General features: G+C 39.6%; 1 protein-coding gene across 1 annotated transcript in view; it reads left to right on the top strand.

Annotated features, from left to right (window-relative positions):
- LOC114052190 (ATP-binding cassette sub-family A member 3-like) overlaps window positions 1-24,859 on the top strand; it is a 193,544-nt gene that overhangs the window by 153,437 nt on the left and 15,248 nt on the right. The window contains exons 23-27 of the mRNA XM_027874667.1: window positions 6,700-6,855; window positions 13,634-13,818; window positions 16,596-16,616; window positions 19,835-19,942; window positions 20,195-20,389. Of these exons, the coding sequence (XP_027730468.1) occupies window positions 6,700-6,855; window positions 13,634-13,818; window positions 16,596-16,616; window positions 19,835-19,942; window positions 20,195-20,389 (665 nt within the window). The remainder of the gene's footprint in view (window positions 1-6,699; window positions 6,856-13,633; window positions 13,819-16,595; window positions 16,617-19,834; window positions 19,943-20,194; window positions 20,390-24,859) is intronic.

Here is a 24,859-nt window from a genome sequence, read left to right as displayed (position 1 = left end):
CCTTAAATATACCTCCAAAATCTTATTCCTCCAGACTATTTCCAGAACTTCTATAAGAGGTAGAATGCAGAGTATGGACACACTTTGGCAGCTGTATGAAAGATGGATTGTAGAAAGGAGAAACTGAAGGCAGGGAGACCAGTTAGGAGGCTATTGCAGTAATCCAAGGAAGAGGTGATGAGGGTTTGAGCTAAGGTGGTGGCTTTGTGAGTAGAGAGAAGAGGATGGATTTGAAAGAGGATGAAGAGGTAGAAACAAGATTTGGCAACTGTTTGAATACAAAGGGTGAGAGTGAGGAGTCAAAGATGATAACCAAGGCTGTGAACCTGGATGACCTGAAGGATAATGGTGCCCTTGAACAAAATAGGGAAGTTTGGAAGAGAGGTGGGTTTTGGAGAAAAGAGTTTTTGAGTTTTGCATACATTGTGTTGCCTCCAAGATATCCAATTTGAAATAAGACTAAAGTTTAGGAGAAAGACTAGGGCTGGATTCAGATAGAAATAGAGATATACAGATGTCCAGAGATAGAGAGATAGTAGATAAATAGATCTAGATATGTGTAGGCATATAGATAAATATGGATATATGTGTGTGTCCATCTATGTATCTATCAGTCTTCTCAGAGCTACTATCCCTAAAAAAAAAAAAATGTGTAAATTGGTTCCCCCTGGTGATAACTGCGCCAGAACCATACTCTGTAAGTTTGCATATAAAAAACTATAGCTCATGAGCCCCAACTAGTGCTTTTACTTTTAGTAATTGACACAATTAGTTCAAAGCAGATATTTACTGAAATAGTATTACATGGAGAGTAATAACAAAATTTCTTCCCTTATAAACCTAGGAAGCACTGTGTTACAACAACATACTATGTCAGTGGGTAAAGTAAGCATAAGTGAAGAGTACACTAGTAGAGAGCACAATTAGGGAACACATAGCCAAGGTAACTCATACCTCTTGATGATTTTCTGCTGGACACAGAGTGTCCTCCAAGAAAGGTTGCTAGGGGCCAGGCATCTTCCATTTGCACAGGGAGTCTACCTCTTCCTGCTGCCACCTCCTAGCCAGCCTCCTCACATGAGAAGACCTCAGACCATACCTGCACTCATCCCCTGAGATTTCCATCTGTTGTTGATGTAGTATGTTCCCTGAGGAAAAGCATCTTCCATCTGCCTCAAAGCAACCACTTCCATCTGTACTAGCACAAGACATCTTCTACCTCCTGCTGCCGAAAACCTCCAGTACTGAGAAGAGGAACCCTTCCTTTGACTTTAGACTTTCTATTTCTTGCTCCATCTAAGAGTGGCACCTTCAATTCAGTGATGATCATTCTTACACCTGGTCATACCCTTCATATCTCAATGGCTCTGAACTCCTGTAGATCATCATCCAAACCCATTCCTCACCTTCTATCACCTGATTCTTCATTCCCATCTCCCTCACACCTCCCACCCCAAAGTTTCATCCTAACTCCACCCAACCTTTCCACTATGCCCTCTGGAATGCCTGTTTCATAAGGCAACAAATTTCTCTTCATCTTAAATCTATTCCTCTCCCACTCTTTCCATCTATGAGTTTTACTGAAACCTGGCTCCTTCCTGATGACATCACTCCCTTGGCCACCCTTTCTAGTTCTGGCTACTCTTTCACCAATTCTCCTTGGCTCATTGGTCAAGGAAGAGGAGTTATAATACTTCTTTATCCCCATTTCCACTTCCAGGTTCTCCCCTTACCTCTGTAATTCAGTAATCTGTCTTCCTCTGAGAGTCATGCTATCCTTTCCTACCAGCCAGTCAAAACCCTCTTAGTTGTTGTCTGTAGACCTCCAGGTCATTCTCCTTCCTTCCTCAATGAATTTTATACCTGGCTTACAATTTTTTCTCTCCTCCCTATCTGCTGCCCTCATACTTCAACATTCATATTCATTCTTCTTCAAATATCCTAATCACTCAGTTGTCTAAACTAACTCACCTCACATGGGCTACTCCTCCATCATACCTCGGCCATACACAAAGATGGTCATATCCTCTGTCTTGCTATCACCCACAAATGTACCACCTCCATATTCAAAAATCCTGAAATCCCCATATCCAACTATGAACTCTTGACTTTTCACCTCTCCTTCTATGTCCCCTTACAAAACCCCACTCTTCAGCCATGACTTCCCATCCCTTGATGCCTCAATTCTCTCCCAGGCCATCTCCCCTGAACTAAACACTCTCCTCTCTTCTCCCCATTCTTGACTCCCTGTTGAATTCACCTCTGCACTGTTTTAGTGAGTCCCTAGTCCCTTTATGATATTACTGATTACACTTACTCTTGGATCACTCCCACAATTCATTGCCTTCATTCCTATACATGTGATACTGAACAAAGATGGAAAAAAATCACATAAGCATTCTAACTAGGTTCACTACAAATTTATGTTACACAACCTAAACTGGGTCTTCACTGCTGCTAGGCAACTTAATTTAATAACTCCCTTATCAATTTATCCCACTCTCCATAGTAGCTCTTCTAAACCTTTTCATCCCTCCTCAAACCTATTGTCTCAGCTGAGAATCTTTCCTCCTGTTTATAGACCATATTGAAGCTATTTGCCATAAACTCCCTCTTCTTACCTCTTCCCTATCTCCTATCAGGTGCCTTCTGCCACTCTCTCTTCTTTTACCCCTGTCTCATATGATGAAATAGCCTTCTTACCAAGGCTAACCCCTCTACTTGTTCAAGTGATCCCTTTTGGTCATGTCTCCTCCGATAGATTGCCCCCTGTCATCCCCACACTTTCACTTATTTTCAGTCTCTCCTTGTCTACTGCTTCATTTCCTAGTGCATACAAACATGCTCCTGTCTCCCCTATCCTGGAAAAAAAAAACCCTCACTTGATCTTTCCATCTCTGCTATTATCCTATATTTCTTCTGCCCTTTGTAGCTAAACTCCTCAAAAGGGCCATCTACAATAGATGCCTCCACTTTTTCTCCTCTCTTCTCTTCCCTCTCTTCTTAACCCCTTATAATCAGGCTTTCAGCCTCGTCATACCACTGACACTGCTCTCTCTAAAGTTACTAATAATGTCTTAGTTGCCAAATCCAATGGCATTTTCTCTGTCTTCATTCTCTTCAGCCTCTCTGCAGCCTTTGACACTGTTGATCACCCTTTCCTCCTTGATATTCATATCTCTCTAAGCTTTCAGGACACCGCACTGTCCTGGTTCTCCTCCTATATATCTGACCACCCCTTCTCAGTGTCCTTTGCTGGACCTTTATCCATATCATGCCTGCTAACCATAGGTATCCCTCAAGGTTCTGTCCTGGGCCCTTTTCTCTTCTATGTTACACTTGGTGGTCTCATCAGCTCCAATGGACCTAATTGCCATCTATATGCTGATGATTCTCAAATCTACCTATCCTACCCCAGAATTTCTGCTGACCCGCAATCTCATATTTCCAACTATCTTTCAGACATCTCGAACTGTATATCCAGTAGACATCTTAAACTCAATATGTCCAAAACAGAACTCACTTCCCCCTAAACTATTCCCCACTCTACCTTCCTTATTACTGTAGAGGACAACACCATCCTCCCAGTCCCCCAGGTTCTCAACCTAGGAATCATCCTGGACTACTTACTTTCATCCCCATATCCAAGCTGTTACCAAGACCTGTCAATTTCACTTTTGCAACATCTCTTGAATACACCTCCTTCTCTCCTCTGGCATTGCCAGCACTCTAGAGCAGGCCCTTATCACCATCGGCCTGTTGGTGGATCTGCCTGCCTCAACTCTCTCCCCACTCCAGTCTTTCTTCCATTCAGCCACTAACGTGATTTTCCTAAAATGCAGGTTCAATCATAGTACCTCCTTACTCAGTAAACTCCAGTGGCTTCCTATTACCTTCAGGAGCAAATACAAAATGCACTCTTTGACATCCAAACCCCTTCATAACATTGTCCCCTCCTACTTTTCCAGCTTTCTGAGGACCCTTCCTAAAATTCAGTGTTTCTCTTTTCCTCAGTACCCAGCCATACTACCCCCACATATCTATAATGGTATCACAATTCAGGCCAATTATGACCAGCTTCATGCTTTCTTTTTCCTAGACATACTGAGCTTACTGCTACTTGCTTCACTGCTATCCTTGAACATGGTGCTGACAATTCATCATAAAACGATTTATTTTTCCTAAGAACAAAATTTTGACATACCAGTCATAGATTTGAGATAAAAGGGCTTTCTTCTAAATCCTAGATTGTATACCTCCACCTAGTAGGCATTCATTACAGGGATTCAAAAAATAAAACTACTGCTCTTACTCTAAGTTTACAGTTTAGTAAGGGAGCTGAAACATGTATGAAAGTAACTATAATACAAGAAATCAGTAATAATCCAAGTAATCAGAGATTAGCAGTGTTGTGGGAATTCAGCTGAGAAAGACGCAAAAAAAGCTTCAGAAGATTGCATTTGAACTGGACCTTAAAGAATGGGTAGGAACCATGGCTATTCAAAGCTAGGAGAAAAGGCATTCCAGAAACAGATGTGAGTAAAAGGAGGCAAAAATGTTTGGAATCCATTTCTAGAATGGCAAGCACTCCAGTTTGGTTAATGTTTGGGATGAACAAAGATAAGTATTGTAAGATTAATTTGTAAAGACAATTTGAAGTTCAAGCCAAGACATTGAGAAAGAAGTGTTCTTAGGGGAAGAAAAGAGAGTTTCCCTTCTCTCCCTTTCCTCCATTCCCCTCTCCATCCAATTTACTATGTCATTGGAAGGACCAAACCAGTAGAAGAAAAAGTATCTAATCAGGAGTTGAGAGAGATTCACTAAAGACAAGCATAGATAAATATGAATGCACTCAGGGGAGGAAGCAATTTAAAGAATCATGAGCCCTTTTGGGATACCCTGCATATGTGTGATTTGTTTAGTAAGTCATCTCACTAACATGCATTCACATTACATACTATGAACAATTAATGAATAGCGAGTTTAGATGTCGATAAAATTCAGACTCAACATTTTCGTGTTGTGCCTTCCCTACGCTTCCCGAAGCACAGATGCTGCACTGGGGTGCTCACTTGGATCTTCTCTTCATCGGGTTGTCCCCAGTCGCAGCACCTTCTTCCAGGACTTGTTGCTACCATAATCTATTCCTCTTCTTATCTCTGCTGCCTCCCATTCCATAACTCATCCCCTCAGGACCAGGTTCTCCCTGAATTCCAATACATATTCAAGTAACTATTTCATGGAAAGGGGGACAGACGGTGGGGTGAGAGGGGATGGAAGGGGCAATGTTACTTAATGAACTACATGCAGGCCCACCTATAATAACCTAAAATATTTCCTTGTATATCTTTTATTCATCTATGTATGATTGAAAATTATTATTCTATCAGGTCATGACTGACAACAAGATAGGTAAGCCAGAATAATCTTTTTGGTAATCTGGTTATACCTAGGGAACACAGGTTATACCAAGAGGCAACATGGTATGGTGGATAGGATGACAGACTTGCAGATAACCTACTAAAACCAAGTAGGATGTGCCAAAGCTCCTCCCTCCAGTACCCGGGCCACATATGTGTATTATAACAAGGGTTTTCTGAAGAGAGTAAATATTTTGTCTTTCTATTGTATTGTGTTGTATTTTTTAATGTTGTTTTTAATTTATAGAAAAACATTTCCATAATGTAGTACAATAAAAAAAGATGATTGTACATGAAACTACCAATCTACTATGCACAACTTGCCGTTACTTTCAAATATACGACAAAATTATCATGTAAATTTTTTTCTTTTTTTCTTCCCTTTTCCCCTCCTGCCCTAGAGATGGCTACCATTAGACATAAATAGGTGTGTGTGTATATATATACATACATACACACACACACACACATATATATATACATACATACACATATATATACATATATGTAAAATTATTCTATACATACCTCTGTGTATCAATTCTTTCTCTGGATGCAGATAGTATCTTTCTTCATATGTCCTTTATAGTTAATTTGGGTATTATGATAGACAAAATAGCTTATTTGTTCAAAGTCATTCCTAAAACAATAAAACAATATTGCTATTACTATATTCAATGTTCTCTTGGTTCTGCTTTTAGCTCTTCATTATTTCATGCAAGTTTTTCCATGTTTTTTCTAAAATCATTAAGCTCATCATTTCTTATAGCATAGCAGTATTCCATCACAATCATATATTGTGTTGTATTAATATATATAAATTTATAAATCAAAAATAAAAGAAAATGAGCCATGAAATTGACATAAAATCTCTTCTATATGTAAAAGCACTCAAGTTAATAGTCTTAAGAATAAACAAAAATAGCTCTTATCCCTTAAGATACCTTTGTCTTAAGCTATGTCCCCTCTAGGATTTTCCTTCCTTACCTGACCCTTAAATCAAAATGGAAACTAGATAATTGGTTCAAGTGGGCATTCTCATCACAGAAAGAACAGTCATAACCTAAAAATATTCACTCTACCCAAAGGCTATTTCAGAACTCTTATCATGATTGATATATACTTAGAGAACCATCTATCAGGAAAACAAGTTTACTGGTAAGTAAGTAGTATTTTTCAAGTATCATATGTAGTTTAGAAGTTCTATGAGCCTAATTTGGGTGTCCTGTGGACTCATGTTTCCTTCAATAGAAAGTAATCTATAACTTTTCCATCATAGTGGTAATAATGGCGAATTCCTCCATTAAAACTTTGGATAATCTATTTCTGATATTTCCTAATCACAACTTGGGGCAATCTATCAGTGGATTTTATGAAAACTACAAAGCCCAGAAATACTGTACCTCTGTTGCTGCTAGAGATTGTGAAGAGAAAGGTGAGTATTCAAGCTCAAGTAACAGTTTCTTTTCTCCAGCCTTTAATAACTGAAGTAAAGTGTCATTAAGACCACTGTCAGTACATAAATTATTTCCCCCTCATGGAGACTCTCTGTGAAGCAATTTAAGACCTCAAGGAAGATGTAAAGGACAAATGCTTTAGAGGTGTAACTAGCAGTTTGGTCTCCAGAAAGTTAATTACAGGGGCAGCTAGGTGGCGCAATGGATAGAGCACTGGCCCTGAAGTCAGGAGGACCTGAGTTCAAATGTGGCCTCAGACCAAACACTTGACACTTGCTAGCTGTGTGACCCTGGGCAAGTCACTTAACCCCAATTGCCTACAAAAAACAAACAAAACAAAACCAAAAAAAAAAAAGTAAATTACATTGATCCTTTCAGAACAAGAGGACCCTGCTGAATAGGAATAGGGTCATGGGGCTCAGTGTCTGATCTAACATAAAGCAAGCAGTTAAACTCTGTGTCAAAGGGGGAAGGTAGTTTACAGATACCTTAGCCTCTTTAATCCATTGAAAATCTTAAGATTGTGACTCATAAACTGAATATTTTAGAATAGAAAAAGAATAAGAACTTAATGGGCCGTTAAGCCATCAACAATTAACTTAGGTTTAATTCATGTTCTTAGGGACTAGCTAATTGTCCCAAGAGCTCCAGCTTTGTGGTGTTCCCAGGGTCTAGTTTCTGTTAGTAGTGTTGCCTTAATAGTATGAAGATGGATGATAGTAATTGATTGAAACCCTAAAACAAACGATTTTAAGGCAGCCTGAAATAAATTAGGCTAGTCCTAAAATTTTGGTAATGTTGGAGAAAAGGGCAAGGAAGTCTTCATCTCAAACAGAAACCCTGGTTAAAATCTTGTCTTGTTCACTAAAAACTCCACATTGTGGCCTCTAACTGTTTTTTCAGTAAAGATAGTATGGAGGTTGAATTAGCCCAGCTCTATGGAGCACCTGCCTACACATTCAAGTAACTATGTCATGAAAAGGGGGACAGAGGGTGGGGTGAGAGGGGATGGAAAAGGCTTATGGACAATGTTACTTAATGAACTATATGCAAGCCTACCTTTAATAACCTAAAATATTTCCTTGTATATCTTTTATTCATCTATGTATGATTGAAAATTATTATTCTATCAGGTCATGAGTGACAACAAGATAGGTAATCTAGAATAATCTTTTTGGTAATCTGGTTATACCTAGGGAACCTAGGTTATACCTAGAGGCAACATGGTATGGTGGATAGGATGATAGACTTGGAGTCCAGAAGACCGGATTTCAAATTCTTCCTCAGAAACTTAAGAGCTATGTCTATTTTGACAAGACATTTAACCTCTCTGGTTCCTCATCTGTAAAATGAGGAGATTGGGCTCAATGTCCTTTAAAATCTATTCCATCTCTAAAGCTATGATTCTGTGATTTGTTGATACATATTGAAGGTATGAACATTAAGTGTTCAGTCCGTGTAGGGACAAGTACATGAATACCTAAGTCCAGGTCAGACACCAGTTAATTAGCAAAAGACGAGGGAAGCAAGCAAGCAGCATGATTCCAATAAACTAAGTATGCAGTTATTAAGCACCTGCAGTATTCCAGGCACTGTAATAGGTGCTGGGGATATAAGGACAAAAATTAAATTCTCCCTGCCCTCAAGTAGTTTATATTCTAATATGGGTAATAACATGTATACATATAAGTACATATTAAATATATATACAAGATACAGGTTAATTTGGAGAGGAAATGGCACTAGGAATTAGGAAATCAAGAAAGGCTTCATGTAAAATCAAGAGGTTGAACTGAGTTTGGAAAGATAAAAGAGATTTTAAGAGGCAGAGGTGAGCCATTCATTTTTTAGGATTAGATTATTTAGTTTCCAATTATTTTTAGTCCATCTTTCAGTGGCCCTTTTATTACATATAGTTTTTATTACATCATGATCTGAAAAGGATGCATTTAATATTTCTGCCTTTCTGATTGGATTGTGAGGTTTTTATGCCCTAGTACATGGTCAATTTTTGTGTATGTGCTATGTACCACCAAGAAAAAAGTATATTCGTTTCTATCCCCATTCAATTTTCTCCAGAGGTCTACCATACTTAACTTTTCTAATATTCTGTTCACCTCCTTAACTTCTTTCTTGTTTATTTTGTGGTTAGATTTATCTAGTTCAGAGAGGGGGAGGTTGAGGTCCCCCACTAATATAGTTTTGCTGTCTATTTCTTCCTGTAACTCCCTGAACTTCTCTAAAAATTTGGATGCTATACTATTTGGTGCATATATGTTTACTAATGATATTACTTCATTGTCTATGGTGCCTTTTAGCAGGATGTAGTTTCCTTCCTTATCTGTTTTGATAAGATCTATTTTTGCTTTTGTTTCATCTGAGATCAGGATTGCTACCCCTACTTTTTTTACTTCAGCTGAAGCATAATATATTCTACTCCAGCCTTTTACCTTTACCCTGTGTGTATCCCTCTGTTTCAAATGTGTTTCCTGTAAACAACATATTGCAGGATTATGGTTTTTAAACCATTCTGCTTCCATTTTATGGGGGGAGTTCATCCCATTCACATTCACAGTTATGATTACTATCTGTGTCTTTCTCTCCATCTTATTTCCCCCCATTTATGCTTTTCTTTCTCCTTTCTTTCTTTCCCTCCTTACTAGTGCTTTGCCTTTGACTGCCCGCCTCCCTTAGTCCCACCTCCCTTCTATTAGCCCCCTCCTTTTTCTTCCTCTTTACCCTTACTACTTCTTCCCTCCCTTCTATCCCTCCTCCCTTTTCTTTCCCCTTTTCCCTCCTACTGCCTATAGGACATGTTAGATTTCTATATTTAATGGATTATGTTATTCCCTTCTTGAGCCAAATCCAATGAGAGTAAAGTTCAAACAATGCTCATCTCCCTCCCTTCTTTCCCTCTACTGTAAGAGGTTTTTGTGCCTTTTACTGTAACATGATTTACCCTTGTCTGCTTCCTCCTTTCCTTTTCTCCCAGTACATTCCCTTAGTTAGATCAGATTAATCCACTTACATAGATCCATTTAACCCACTTAATTAGATTTTTTTCATCATTACAACTTATACCCACCCCCTCTATGTATACTCCTTTAAAGTGGTGTGATAACAGTACAATGCTCAAGAGTGTCATCTTTCCTTGTAGGGATGTAAACAGTTTGCGCTTATTAATAACATGTTGTTTTTTTCTCTCCCATTTACCTTTTTATGTCTCTCTTCAGTCTTGTATTTGAAGATCAAATTTTCTGTTGAGCTCTGGTCTTTTTATCAGGACGGTTTGGAAGTCCCCTATTTTGTTGAATGTCCATCTGTTCCCCTGAAAGATAATGCTCATTTTCACTGGGTAGTTGATCCTTGGTTGTAATCCAAGCTCCTTTGCCTTACAGAATATCATATTCCACGCCCTACAATCTTTTAATGTAGAAGCTGCAAGGTCCTGCATAATCCTAACTGTGGTTCCATGATATCTAAATTGTTTCTTTCTGGCTGCTTGCAGTATTTTCTCTTTAGAATTTAGCTACTATATTCCTTGGTATTTTCAATTTGAGATCTCTTTCAGGAGGTAATCATTAGATTCTTTCTATGGCTATTTTACCCTCTGGTTCTAGGACCTTAGGGCAGTTTTCCTTCATGATTTCCTGAAAGATAAAGAGGGAGAAGTGAGGAGAGAATGCATTCCAGGCATGAGGTGTAGCCAAGGCTAGAACTGTAAAAGTCATACAAGAAACAGCAAGAAAGGCTAAGGGCTAATTTGGACGCTACAGTTCATAAAAGACTAGTCAGTGTGACCGAGGCAGTGGGAGAGGGATCAGGCCAAGAAATGATTGTTACAGGCTGGATACCTGTGGAAGACAAAAAAACATGAACCCAAGCATGGAGAGACTGACCAACCAAGGTCAGGAACCCTGGCTTGAAGAGGCCTAAGACAGAAGCTAAAAACCCGAGATAAAAAGCAACTGGGGGGGCAGCAAGGTAGCGTAGTAGGTAGAGCACTGGCCCTGAAGTCAGGAGGACCCAAGTTCAAATCCGGCCTCAGACCAAACACTTGATACTTAGTAACTGTATGACTCTGGGCAAGTCACTTAACCCCAATTGCCTAAAAAAATAAAAGCAACCTGGGGATTCAGTGCCATCAAGAAGAGTATCATTAGGTTAAACAAGGAGCTCTAGCAACAGTGTTATCACCCCAGAGAACACTTAGCTTCTGTTGCTTTTTTTATGCTACCTGCTCAATGAGGGTGGCAGATGGCTGTCAAACACATATGATTAGGCAGAAATGTCACCTGCTTTAGATTTTGAGGGAAGCAAAGACCTAGGCTCCAAGGGTGGGGAACCTTTGGCCTCGAGGCCACATATGGCCATCTAGATCCTTAAATGCAGCCTTTTGACTGAGTCCAAGTTTTATAGAACAAATCTTTTTATTAAGAGGCCACACCTGAGGACCCAGAGGGCCACATGTGGCCTCAAGGCTGCAGGTTCCCCAACCCTGGCCTAGACTACCTATAAAGTTATAAAAATTGTTGAGAAATTTATCTTCACTCTTTGCCCCAAACAGTGGCATTCCATTCCCCTACTTCATTTTTTTGCGGTCTGAGTATTTGAGACCCCTTAAAGACTGAAGTACAGGACGGGGTCGTCTGGAATGAATTCACAGACTCAAACATTCTTTAAGTCAAGGTGGCAAAGATTTATTGTTAAGTTTTTCAGCAGGCAAGGATTCTTAAGGAACCTGCGACCTTAGAGGGGTACAGTTAAAGTTTATATAGTATAAAATATAATAAAACGTGTCAAATATGCTAACTAGGTGATTTAGGGTGGGATTAGGGAGTGGTTAAGGAGTGGTCAGTTCTTAAAGAAACATGCACTTCTTGTACCTACTGCACAGGCATTTTACCCAGAGTTTACTAGGAAACGCCCACAAGGCGGGGCCACATGGAGGTGTGGTTTTAGGCCTGCTATGTCACTAAGTTATCTAGAGTTCAAGGATAACTGAGAGTTGTCCAGTCTGCCACCAGTCAATGTCTTGTTTGACAAGATAGATGTAGGGAGTATACATATGTCTTAAGTCTAGAATACAGATAATGAGGAGTCCAGGATGTAGATAATGAGGTAGGGTGGTAGTATAGATAGTCCAGTGGGTAAGAATATCTTTATGACCCAGTGCAAATCCAGTTCAAACTAATAATTCCTTTGTAACTGCACCAGGGAGAGAGATAAGGGTCTTGCTGGGGCCCACTCATGAGTAATTGCTAGGCACAGTGTCCTTGGGCTGGGGAGAAACTGCCGGGGATAGTGTTTCTGAGGCTAGGGAGAAATTGGGGTCCAAGTACAAGCACCCAAACACAAGCACCCAAGCACCCCATCAAGTTAACCAGCAAATTTTGTGTACATATGTGGATACATACATATATCTAAAATGTCTTAAGTTATATTCTAATACAGAGATGTCAGGCAACTGGCAGCAACACTACTAAGTGTTACCCAAGCCAGATTAAAATATAATTGGAAAACATTTAACTAAATAAATAAAAATGCAATAAAACATAGATAACATCACATTTTAAAACTAAGTCAGTATGTGACCTGCAGGGATCTTTATGTACAGCTTAGTGGCCTTTTCTACTTTAACAGCACTGTTCTCTGTCACATATACCCCAAAGGCCTTTAAAAGGTTTCCCACTCTTCTCATAAGCTATGTCTCCTGTAGCATTTTTTTCCTTACCTGATCCTTGAACAGAGTTGGAAATTGTATAAATGGTGCCTGTTATTTTTCTCATCACAAGAGAGTGGGTCAATATCCTTTCACCTGAAAGGTTCAGAAAGAATTTGTTCCTAATCATTTATAATTAATGTGATTAAGTTTCATTATCTCTGACTTTAGAATTGTCTCAATCCTTTTATAGCTGTTTTATGGGACTTAGAGGTTTCCACAGAAAAGGTAGTCAGTGAGACAACCGCCTTTAATTGGCACATTTTAACTCTCATAATGGAAGCAAGGGAAGTTGAGGCAAGCATCACAGATGCTAGAAAGGAAATAACCAGATCTCTGGAAGAACAGGATGTATCCATGACTCAGTCAGGAGTCCCAGATATTAAGGAGTAAGATCCAGGACTTTTTTTTTAATGTGTACCTGTATCTGTGTGTAAATGGGTGAGAAAGATATGTGGTGATTAAACTGTACATAGCACCAGGAAAAACTATTGACATTGATAACTCGTTATAGTAACCAAACAAGAGAAAAACTGAAAATTAGATTATATTTAAGTTAATTGTTTACCATTTGTCTTACAACTATGTAATACCACAGCAAAGATAATGATCAAAATTTACATTTATGTTGCATTTTAAGATTTGTAAAGCATTTTCCTCTTAACAGCCCCATGAGGTAGTTAGTGTAAATATTGTCATTATTACCCTCATGCTGAGGGGTTAAGCTAATTGCCTGTGACATATATCTGAGGTAGAATAAAAAGACCTGCCCAGTCTCCAAGTCAAGCACATTTATCACTATGCCATACTATCATTTTATTAAATATGCTCTTGACATTTTTTCCTTTGTTAGACTATCATGCTAAATGTTGTCCAATCTTCCATGTTTATTATAGCTCATGTAGCATGATCATCACAACTTTAAAAAATTAAAGGAAACATTTGTGATAAAAGAACCTTTCCAAATAGAGTAGATAAGAAAGAAAGAAATCAGATCACCCCATAATGAGTACATCTCTTTTTGTTATCCTCAGGTATTAACTATGAGACGAATATTTATTCATGGATGGGTCATGGGATTGGAAAATATATTGCCTCAATGGCTATCTCAGGCCTCATTTTCCTTCTCATGCTTCTTCTTATTGAGAGCCAAGTCTGGAAGTTGAGAAATAAATTGAGTCGCTATATATTCTTTCGATGCTACACAAATTGGTATAAGGTAAGTGACTAAGCATGTTATTTAGGAATATAACATTTTCTGTAAGATTTCTCACAGAACATGGAATTTTTCTCCCATTGTACTGGCACCTGTATGGTATCTGTTAGCTGCCATCAAGTGGAAGGAGAGACTGACACATGTCCCAGCAGTCAGGGATTTCTCCGAGTAATCAAAATACAACTGTGATACTTTATAGTATCATAAAATCATTTCTTTAGAGCTGGGCAGGGACCTTGAAGGCCACAGTATAAACCCCTCATTTTTCAGATGAAGGAACAGAGGCAAAGTAAGTGACCAAGGCAAGAATTGAACCTAGGTCCTCCAACTCCAAATCCATTGACCTTTTTTATGCATTCAAATAGACATAATACTGACAAAAAATAATGTTCATAGTTTAAAATAAAACATATATATATAGACATATTAAGCTGACAATTTTCTGTCCTTCACTCCCTAGACTAGTTTCTTTAGCTTTATTCTAGTTAATGGATTTGCTAAATTACTTTTGCCTTATATAACTCTGTAACTGTCTGAACTTTTGTCTCAGAGTAATACAACATCTCATGTACCGCTTTTTTTGCCAGGGCAGGGAGTGGAGTGGGGGGAGAGTGTGGGACAGAGGAAGAATATGAGGAAGGACTTTAGACTTCTATTGCTTAACTTCTTACTTCCATGATCTACGATATCATCATCATGGGTACTCCCTCCTTTAATATAGGTCACAACCTCTCTATGACTTTGTTTCTATGACTGACAGATTTCATTTCCTGGCTGTGAACTTTCTGGTAATGAAATGAGCCTCTATAAACTTAGCTAAGCTGGTCCACAGTGTCTATCACTGTGTATGGGTACTGTTCAGGCTTGTACTTTAATGACAGCTATAAGTAAATGATAAATGCCACTGATACTACCCAGGAGGAATAAATTATTTAGAGTTTCAGTAAGCAGTAAACCAAAAGGAAAAGTAGGCTTCTAAGGGGGAACAGAAAACAGAAAAAGAAGTAACAGTAAGTTCAGTACAACCTGAAAAAACTTGAAAATTCTGACTGCTCAGGTAGCCAATAACTAGGAGTGTAACTCTAGTGGGACTGGGGATAGAAATGGGAGAACCAGAAAGATCTCCTGCTTGAGGACAGCTCCTCCTAGATTAGGGGTATAATCAAGAAGTTTAAATATAAAGCAGATTTCTTAGGGATTCAGGGTCAAAGTATAATGGACAATGGCCCTTATGTTAGAGACCTAGCTTGGGAAAGTAATGGGGAAAAATGGCTGGGCAAAGGTATCTAGAAACTAATAAATTCTTGCTAAGTGCCTACTAGTTACTGTGGGGAATATGAAAAAAAATTGACAAAAACCTAGCACCAGTCCTTGAAGAACATACAGCTATAACCCAACAGAAGCTGAGATAATCTTTTGGGAGAAGACAATAAAAATAACTCTTTCATAGCACTTTAAGGTTTATAAAGGACTTTCATGACAACAACCTTGTGAAGTAGATAGTAAAGTTTTACAGATGAGGAAACTGAGGCCCAGAGAAGTAATATATCCAGGAACAACCAACCATCTAAACCCATGGCTTACACTCCTTCCACATAAAACAATAAAAGGCAGTCTGTAATTAAGTGCTCATCTGTGTGGTATAGAATATAAGTGCTATAGAGTGAAAGGGAACTTCAGTGAGGCCTCCACATGCAAGAGATCCAAGCGAAACTTCTCTCATAAGATAATGGTCTCAGTATATAACTCTGTGTACCTGTAATTGTCTTTGCTTTGTATCTTCATTGTATCCTCATGCCCATAGTATTTTTTATTGCTATCTAAACACCAAGACTAGCACCTAATGCTTATGACTTGTTATGAGGAATAAAGAAGATAAGCCACAGTGAGGAATATGACAACCAAAGAGAGCCTGGGTCCATTGTCCATATTGTCCAAGGCCATTCTTTCAGAAGCCAAGCTTTGTGCTCAAAGCCTTGATTGGCTGAACATCTTTCATCAAAATGCCTTTCCACAAAAGCGAACATGAGTCTTGTTTGACACAGAAGGAAGTGGGCAAAGAGACATGTAATGCTCTAGGTCTGTGGTACCCCAGGAAGGAGAAAAATAGAAGATATCACAGAAGAATTGACCTTGGTCTGTTTTCTCACTCCTTTGGACCAGCATGGTCACTCACTCGTGTGTATTTTATTACCCAACATTCCCTGAACTTCCATGGGGTATATGATATAACAATAGAGCCTGTAAAATCAAACCATGCACTTAATCAAGGCTTATTGATCCATTTAAATATAAAGCTTATTTCTTATAATCATCCATTACCTAGGCAGGAAAGAGAACTTTCCTTTGAGATTCATTCTAAATTATGGAGCTCACTGGAGCTCTAGGGCCAAACCAGTAAAGAAGATTTTTCCAAATTCCTCCTACTTCAGTTCACCATTCTCAGAGCTCCAGGTCATTTTGTTATTTTTATAAAAAATTATTAGTGTGCCTGTAATTTCCTATAAAGTTTCCATTTCTAGCAGAATAGGTATTCCTTGGTCAAGTCAGCATGAGCCCACTTTCCAGACCTGGAGGACAATTTATTTTAAACCTCAGATCTGAGGTGATAGATGGGAAGTCTTCCTTAAAGCCTTTTCAGAGTTTCCCATCATCAGCAGCATTAACAACAAGTGTTTATTAAGCTCTTATTATGTGCAAGATATTATGCTAATTATTTAGGATACATAAAAAGGTAAAAACATAATCTCTGTCTTCAAGGAAATCAATTCTAAAGGGAGAGACAACATGCAAACAATTATGTAAAAATGTTGGAGGGGATGTGGGAAAGATGAGACAGGAGGCATAAGGTGGAATTTGAGCTGAGTCTTGGAGGAAGCCAGAGAAACTAAAAGGAGGAAAGGAGGAGGGATAGTATTCCAAGCATGAAGAGAATAGTCAGTGAAAAGATAGGGAGCCAGGAGATGAGTGTTGTGGGTGAGGAAAAACAAAAAAACCAGTGTTGCTGGATAAGGGAATATGTGAAAAAGAGCAAAGTGTATGAACACTGGAAAAGTAGGAAGGGCCCAAGTTGTGAAGGACTTTAAAAGTCAAACAGGATTTTATATTTAATCCTAGAGGTAACAGAGAGCCACTGAAGTTTACTGGGTTGAGAAGTTATGGTCTTTCCTAAAGGAAGATCACAATTGGCAGCTGGGTGGAGGAAAGACTAGAGTGGGCAAAGATTTGAGGCAGTAAGACCACCCAGCAAGCTATTTTTTTTAGTCCAGGTATGAAGAGAGAATGGTGCTTAAGGAAAGATATAAAAAGTTCTGTTTTGGACATGTTGATTTTGAGATGCCTACAGGATATCTAGATCAAGGTGTTGGTGATGGCAGTTGGTGATGAAAGCTGGGAGGTGAGGACTGGATAAATAGATATAGAATCATCAGCATGGAGATGATCATTTAATCCATGGAAGGCAATCAGCTAAAAAAGCTAGGTTATATAGAGGAAGAAAAGAGAGGACCCAGGATAGACCCTTGAGGGACACCTAAGGTTAATAGGTGTGACCAAGAAAAAGGGATCCAGCAAGAGCCTGAGAAGGTGTGGTCAGATAGGTAGGAAGTGAACTAGGAGGGAGTACTTGTCACCAAAACCTAAAGACAGAGGTACTCGGGAGAAGAGATTGATTAACAGTTACAGAAGATGGAGAGATCAAGAAGGAATAGGATTGAGAAATGGCCATTAGGTTTGTCAGTAAGAGATCACTGGTAACTTTGAAAGTAGCAGTTTCAAATGAATGAAATTGGAAGCCAGAATTCATAGGGTTCAGAAGAGAGTGAGAGATGAGCAGTTCCAGCGGCATCCGGTGAGCTCTTGCTTGGCCCCAGAAAAGCCGGGGGCCAGGGTGTAAATCTCGTGCTGGGCGGTACCAGTGTCCGTGGCAGGTGAACGCTTCTGGCATGTGGTAACAATGTAGGTAATTGGCTCTGAGGGCTGGAATGGTCGGGCTGAGGATGCAAGCCGGGATAGGCGCGCGCTGTGGCTGGATAGGGCACCGCTGCTCCACCTCTGGGGTCTTTCCCCTCAGTTCCCCTGGCCTCCCCCGTGACACCCAGCGCTGGCCGAACCCAGGCAGCTGTGAACCATGGTGTGTGTGGGGGGGTGGGGGAGTCACCTCTTCCCCCTCTTCCCCCTCTTCCCCCTCTTCCCCCAGCTACTCTCCTACCCACATCCACCCCGGCTGGGGGTGGGGGTAGGGGAGCCGGGAAGGAATCAGAGCCAGGGGTTCCAAGTTTCAGGGTCGCCCTTCCGAGCCGTTGGTCTGTGCAGTCAGGACCCAGGGTTCGGGGTGAGCCGATCCCTTCAGGTGGATCGCCCCGACTGTGGCAGGCTTCTTGGCCAGGCCCAAGGAGCCCAAGGGCGAGGTGTCTCCCCTGAAGTGCACGCGGTTCCCCCAGCAACCCCAAGCCGGGCAGCGGCCACCCTCCTGACCCACACAGTGGCAGTCAGGCTGATCTGGGTGGCACAGTGGATAGCGACCTGTTCCTGGAGTCTGGAAGACTTGTGTTCAAATTCGACCTCAGACACATAATAGCTGTGTGACTCTGGGCAAGTCACTTAACCCTCAGTTTCCTTATCTATAAAATTATCTGGAGAAGGAAATGGCAAACCACTCCAGTATCTCTGCCAAGAAAATCCTAAATGGGGTCAGGAAAAGTCGGACATAACTAAAAAACTACTTAACAAGAGAGGAGAGGAATTGGAGGTTGTGATTTAGAAGGATTTCTCAAGGAGTTTAACCAAGAACTGAAAGAGATATATGATGATAGCTAGTAGGATTGGGTCAATCAGGTGAGGGGTTTTTTTTCTTTTAAGGGTGGGAGAAACGTGGGTATATTTATAGGTAGATGAGAAGCAGGCAGTAGATATAGAGAGACTGAAAATTAGTAAGTGGAGTAGGGCAATCTGCTGAGGGAAGAGAGGATGGATTGATGTCCAGGATGCATGTAGAAGGATTTGTCTTAGGGAAAAAGGGCCATCTCTTCCTGTGATATGGTGATGAAGGAAAAAATAGTAGTGGAAGACCACTAAGTGACGTGAGATGAGCAGAAAGAGAGCTCTCAACAAATGGCCTCAATTTTTTCAGTGAAGTATGAGGCAGTCTTCTGAGAAGGGGGAGGAGCATGTACCATAGGAGACTTAAGGAAATATAAAAAGGTTTAGAATAGTCTTCCTGGTGATAGGATAGTGAATTGATTAGGAAGCAATAAAAGGATTGTATTGCTACAGTGAGGGCCCAGTTGAGATTATGCAGTGCTACCAGTCAAAGGGGTTTCAACATGATTTTCTCCAGTGCCATTTAGTTGAATAGCAGCAAAGATTGGGGTTTGGCAAGGCATGATCAGTAATAGAACAAAGGGGAACGATAGTGGAGTATAAATAATAATGAATAATTGAACTGGATAACTGAGGGGTCAGGGTGGTCAGGGGAGGAAAGTATAGCTCTTGCAAAGGTGATGGCCTGAGAAAGAACTTAGAGGGTAGAAGGATTGGAGATCATGGTGAGAATAAACTGGGAAACACAGAATGATAAAAGATTATGATCAGATAAAGGAACTTCAGAGTTATGAAATTTATGGGTGATAGTATGGTTAAGGGTATGAACATTTCTATATGTAGTTAAGGTGGGATGGAACAATAAGTAATGAGAAACTGCGAAATTATCAAGTTTAAGGGGAGTATCATTAAGTCTCAAGGTACTAAATTCATTGAGGAAGGAAGTAGAGATCAATGGTATGGAGAAATAGGTCATGGGAAATGAGTAGATTGAAAAACTGGGAAGCTAGGGTGTTTGAAGGATAATCAGTATGTAAGTTGATACATCTATGTTAGCATCTTCATGTATGTCTCCCTTCCTGTCCTTTCCTACAACTGTCCCCCACCAGCTAACTCTGGCCAAGATCCCTGAAAGATGTCCACATCTTTGTTCCTTGTCTTTGGAATGTAGACACAAGAGATGAATGCAGCAAAAGAGCCACCAGAGGATACTGATGTGTCAAATGAGAGGAAGAAAATTCAAGACTATCCTGAAGAATCAATTCCAATCGTGGAGAGTCCACTGATTCTTAAAGACCTAATGAAGGTAAAACTAGTCAGTGGTCAAAGTTGTCCTGGGCTCTATTAACCAGGGGCATAAAAGAAGCATGTCAATATAGCAGATCTTTGAAATCTGCATCTGTTCTCCCTTTAGGGTAGAGAAGTAGACTATGCAAAAAAGGAGAACCTTTTTTGTACCCACCTTTGAACGTGGAAAGTGGAAGACTACTGTCTGTAGTTGCTGTTCTTGACTTACAGGCATTATTTCTTCAGTATTATATTCTCTGGGTTTTCTCAGGTATATTATCGGTGGATACCCATCCTGGCTGTGGACAGTATCTCTTTTGCAGTCATGAAAGGAGAATGCTTTGGGCTACTTGGTTTCAATGGAGCTGGGAAAACCACCACATTCAAAATGTTAACTGGAGATGAAACTATAACCAGTGGGGATGCATATTTCGATGGCCATAGCATCAACAAGAATATCAAAACGGTAAGGTACTACTACTAGGATCCAAAATGAAATGATTTCCTGAGACATATGGGGTTGGAAACCACAATGGAAGATCTGGGTTCATAAGAAGAAGGTACTGGGGTTACTTATGGAAGCAGTTAAGCAAAGATATGTTGGTAAAATAAAAGTAACCTCTAAGTAGAGTGCATCTTCTTGAGTCTCCTGGAGTAGGGGGAGAAAAAGAGGCGTTCATCACTGACTTGTATTCCTCATAGAGAAACATCTGCAGCATAGGTAACAGACCTCACAATGTAGTTTCTGAAATTCAAGCAGATGTGGCTGCTTAATTACTAATGTTGGTTATTGAAAAAAGTGATAAAGGGTTGTATGACAATAACTTTCAGTACACAGCTTGAGCTTAAGGGTCTTATACAATCAAAATGTTATATTTTAGGCCACCTGGAGGTATAGTTGTCACCTCATATGTGAAAATATTCTGTGATAACCAGGCTGGTGAGCTCCCTATGTCTCCAAATTTTTTTCCTGGTACAACCAATCCCCTCCTTTCCGGCTAACCAAATCTTACCTATACTTCAAAATCTGTTACAAGGGATCTCAGATGTCATTTATCTTATTAAATCTGTATCCAGTACAGATTTAGTTTCCAAATTCAGTTTTCAAAGATCAAAATGGCAGGTGTGGGGGCAGCTAGGTGATGCAGTGGATAGAACATGGCCTTGAAGTCAGGAGGACCTGAGTTCAAATCCAGCCTCAGACCAAACATTTGACACTTGCTAGCTGTGTGACCCCGGGCAAGTCACTTAACCCCAATTGCCTAAAAAAAAAAAAAAGGCAGGTGACCCAAAGGGTAATGGAAAGACACATGGTAGGTAAATGTAGGCTACAGTATATTAACAAAGATGACTTTTTACACATGAAGTGGTATAGAAGACAATCTTGAATGGAAAAGAAAGGTTTGTCACATACAAGAAGAAGATATAACAGCAAGATAGTTTGGGTTGCACTGATCTGTACAAAATATTAAAATAACCAGAGGAAGCAGTATCTAGTAATTTTGATGGCTTCTATTAGAGGATTTATGAAAGAATATGGACAAGAATCAAACAGAATGTCAAGGTATGTATGGGTCTCATTCTGCATGGAAAAACAGTACTCAAAAAAAATAATAATAATCTAAAAAAAACAGTACTCATAGCAAAAGACCATAAATCCATAAAAGGATGAAATATATAAATGAAATATATAAATAGATAGGTGTACTCAGGTCAGTACGAATAGATGGAGCCAACATAGAGTATTTTAAAAGTAAAACCACAGCGCTTTTATTACCTTAATGAGCCCCATGTGTGCCAGTAAGGACCTATTCTCCAAGCTGATCAAGAATGGAGACCCTTGTCCATGAGTTCCACTTATATGATATAAGACTCTCTCCTAATTTACTTACTCCATAACCTCTAATTACCCATAATGAACTTTATGTCAACATAGCTCCAAATGTCTTATGTTCACCAAACAATTCAGTGAGCATTTATTAAGCGCTTGTGTGCAAGGCACTATGCCAGACACTGGAGATAAAAAAAATAACAAAAAAAAGTCCCCTCCTCCCCATCCCCCTTACAATGAGCTTACATTCTCCAGGGGTAGGAGTGGGAAATACAACATGTACTCAACTCAAGCAATCCATATGTGTGACTAGTGCATTTCAATGTTGCAAATTTTAACCTATCTTTGTCTGTTTTTCCTTTGTGACTATTGTATGTAGTCATATATATATGTGCAAGTATATATACATTTCAGTCCACACTTGGATTCACCCCACATATACAATCCATTAAAAAATCTTGTCATTTCTACCTTCATAACATGCCCCTTTCTCTCTATTCAGATAGTTACTATCTAGTTCAGACCCTTATCACCTTTTATTGGGACTATCACAAGAGCCCTCGATATATATAGACTTCCATAAGTCTGCCACAGGAGATCTATCTAAACAATATGTATACAGATAAACAAATTAAAGTAATTTACAGAAAGAAAGGGAGTTAATTGTTAACTCTCCTTCATGTCAAACCAGTTGGTGCTATGCTAAACTATTCCTGACCTCAGTCCCCCAAAAGGATCATATTATTGGGGTAATCTGTTTAGACTTAATCAAGTAGAGTAAGAGATGGCCTTTTCTATAGCCAAAATCCATTTTTTTGTAATTTTAACATATTAGTAGTTGTTCTGCTTTCTGGAGCCACAAAAAAATGTTTAAAATACCTCATCCTTCTTCCACATAATATATATTTACATACTTAAAGACAGCTATTCTGTTCCCCCTAAGTCTCCTCTAGGCTAAGGATTTCCAGTTCATAAAATCTTCAAGTTGGAAAGGACATTGAAAGTCATCTAATCTGCCAAATGCATGAATCTCCTCTACCATTTCCCAGTAGATATTCATACACTCTCTGCTTGAACATCTCGAAGGACAAGGAGCTTATTGTGGCTCAGTGGAGCTCATTTTTGGACTTCTACTTATTCAGAAAGTTTTTCCTTATATTGAACTGAAATTTGCTTCTCTGTAACTTCTGCCTATTGTTCCTATTTCTGCCTTCCCAGAAAGAATTATTAGAAAGAATATCTAATCCCTCTTCCATATAAAGCCCTTCAACCATTTGAAAATGACTATCCTACACTGCCCTTTCCCACCACTATCCCCACCATAGTTTTCTTTTCTCAGATTAACATAGCTGTTTCATAGAGTATTAGAAGGGACTGTAGAAGACTAAATCTTCCACATAATATATGATTCTCCTTTTACAGAATCACTGACAGTTGGATTCTCCAGAATGTGTTTAAATACTTCTGATAATGAGCACTTATTACCTTGTAAAATGGTCAGTTCCATTTTATACAGTTCTCTCAATGATGAAGGAAATGGACTCATCTTTGTGTGCAGATTGAAATCCCCAAAAGTATGAGTGATTGGTAAAGAGTAAGTTTCTAGAGCACAAATAATATTTTATTTCTGTGTTTGAATTTCCAGCATTTGGAAAGGTATGTAGTAGGTGCTTCATAATTAACATGGTTTGCAGGAAAGTTTAAGCAACAAGATTTGATGAAAATGAGATCATCAACGCATAGTGAAATCTGAAATATCCCTGGCCAGGGATGGTAGAATAGAGGGGGAGTTTGAGTATGCAGTTACATAATAAAAGTCTGCTTCTATAATCAAAAAACTGAGCTATATCTTCACCAGATATGTCTGATGATGCCCATGATAGTAAAAATAATAAAAAGACTATCCTGACTCTAGTGATCTGACTATGTCACTCAGTCAATAACGCAGGCAAAGATCAGGCCTCAGAGGACTGAATCACGGACAGCTGTGGTGGTTTCCAGACTTCTCAACCCACCAACACCAAAGACAACATAGGTCAGTAGGAAAAGTCTGTGACCTCAGTGAGAGAGAAGCTAGGTCCCAGCCCCAGGGTGGCGGCTGCTTCCAGAGCTCTCAGCCCACAGACAGAGGGGAAAATCAAGTGGCTGATCAGAGGGGGATTGCAGGGATCTCTTTGCTGGTGGTGAGGAAGGATTATCTTGCTTTGCCTGTGCTTGGATCTGGGTCGCGGTCCTGAGGCAAGGAGGAGTGCTGGCATGGTGGAGCTTGTAATGGCAGTGGAGAAGGAATCCTCCTCACAGTTCCAAGGCAGAAAAGAGTGCTTGTGGTCACTCATAGACCAGAGCCCAGGCCAGGAAAGGAGTAAACACCTCACCCTTGATTGTACCACCTTGGAAAAACTGAAAATTTACAGGTATCTAGAAGTATCTCTGAAAACAGCTGCACAAAACCCCTGAAGCTTGGGAACAGTACATTCTCCACAATGGAAGGAGACCCCTACCTTAACAAAGAGTTTATAACTCAAGTAATTGGCTGGGATCATGAACAAACTGTGCAAAAAGAGTCAGACCATAGAATCTTTCTTTGGTGACAAAGAAGATCAAAACATACAACCAGAAGAAGACAACAAAGTCAAAGCTCCTACATCCAAAGCTTCCAAGAAAAATATGAATTGGTCCCAGGCCGTGGAAGAGTTCAAAAAGGATTTTGAGAAGCAAGTAAGAGAAGTAGAGGAAAAACTGGGAAGAGAAATGAGAGTGATGCAAGAAAAACATGAAAAACAAGTCAACAGCTTACTAAAGGAGACCCAAAAATACTGAAGAAAATAACACCTTAAAAAAATAGCCTAACCCAAATGGCAAAAGAGGTCCAAAAAGCCAATGAGGAGAAGAATGCCTTAAAAAGCAGAATTGGACAAATGGAAAAGGAAGTCTAAAAGCTCACTGAAGAAAACACTTCCTTAAAAATTAGAATGGAGCAAATGGAAGCTAGCGACTTTATGAGAAATCAAGATATTGTAAAATAAAACCAAAAAAGATCTTAACAGCCTCTCACTGTGAGAAGTAGTTTCTGTGCAAATAGAAAATGTCTTGTGTTTTAAAGAC

The sequence above is a fragment of the Vombatus ursinus genome, unplaced genomic scaffold, assembly GCF_900497805.2.
Source record: "Vombatus ursinus unplaced genomic scaffold, bare-nosed wombat genome assembly UNPS02014807.1, whole genome shotgun sequence".
In the NCBI taxonomy this organism is placed as follows: domain Eukaryota; kingdom Metazoa; phylum Chordata; class Mammalia; order Diprotodontia; family Vombatidae; genus Vombatus; species Vombatus ursinus.
The sequence above is the reverse complement of the archived record's forward strand: the minus strand, read 5'-3'. Positions and strand labels throughout refer to the sequence as shown.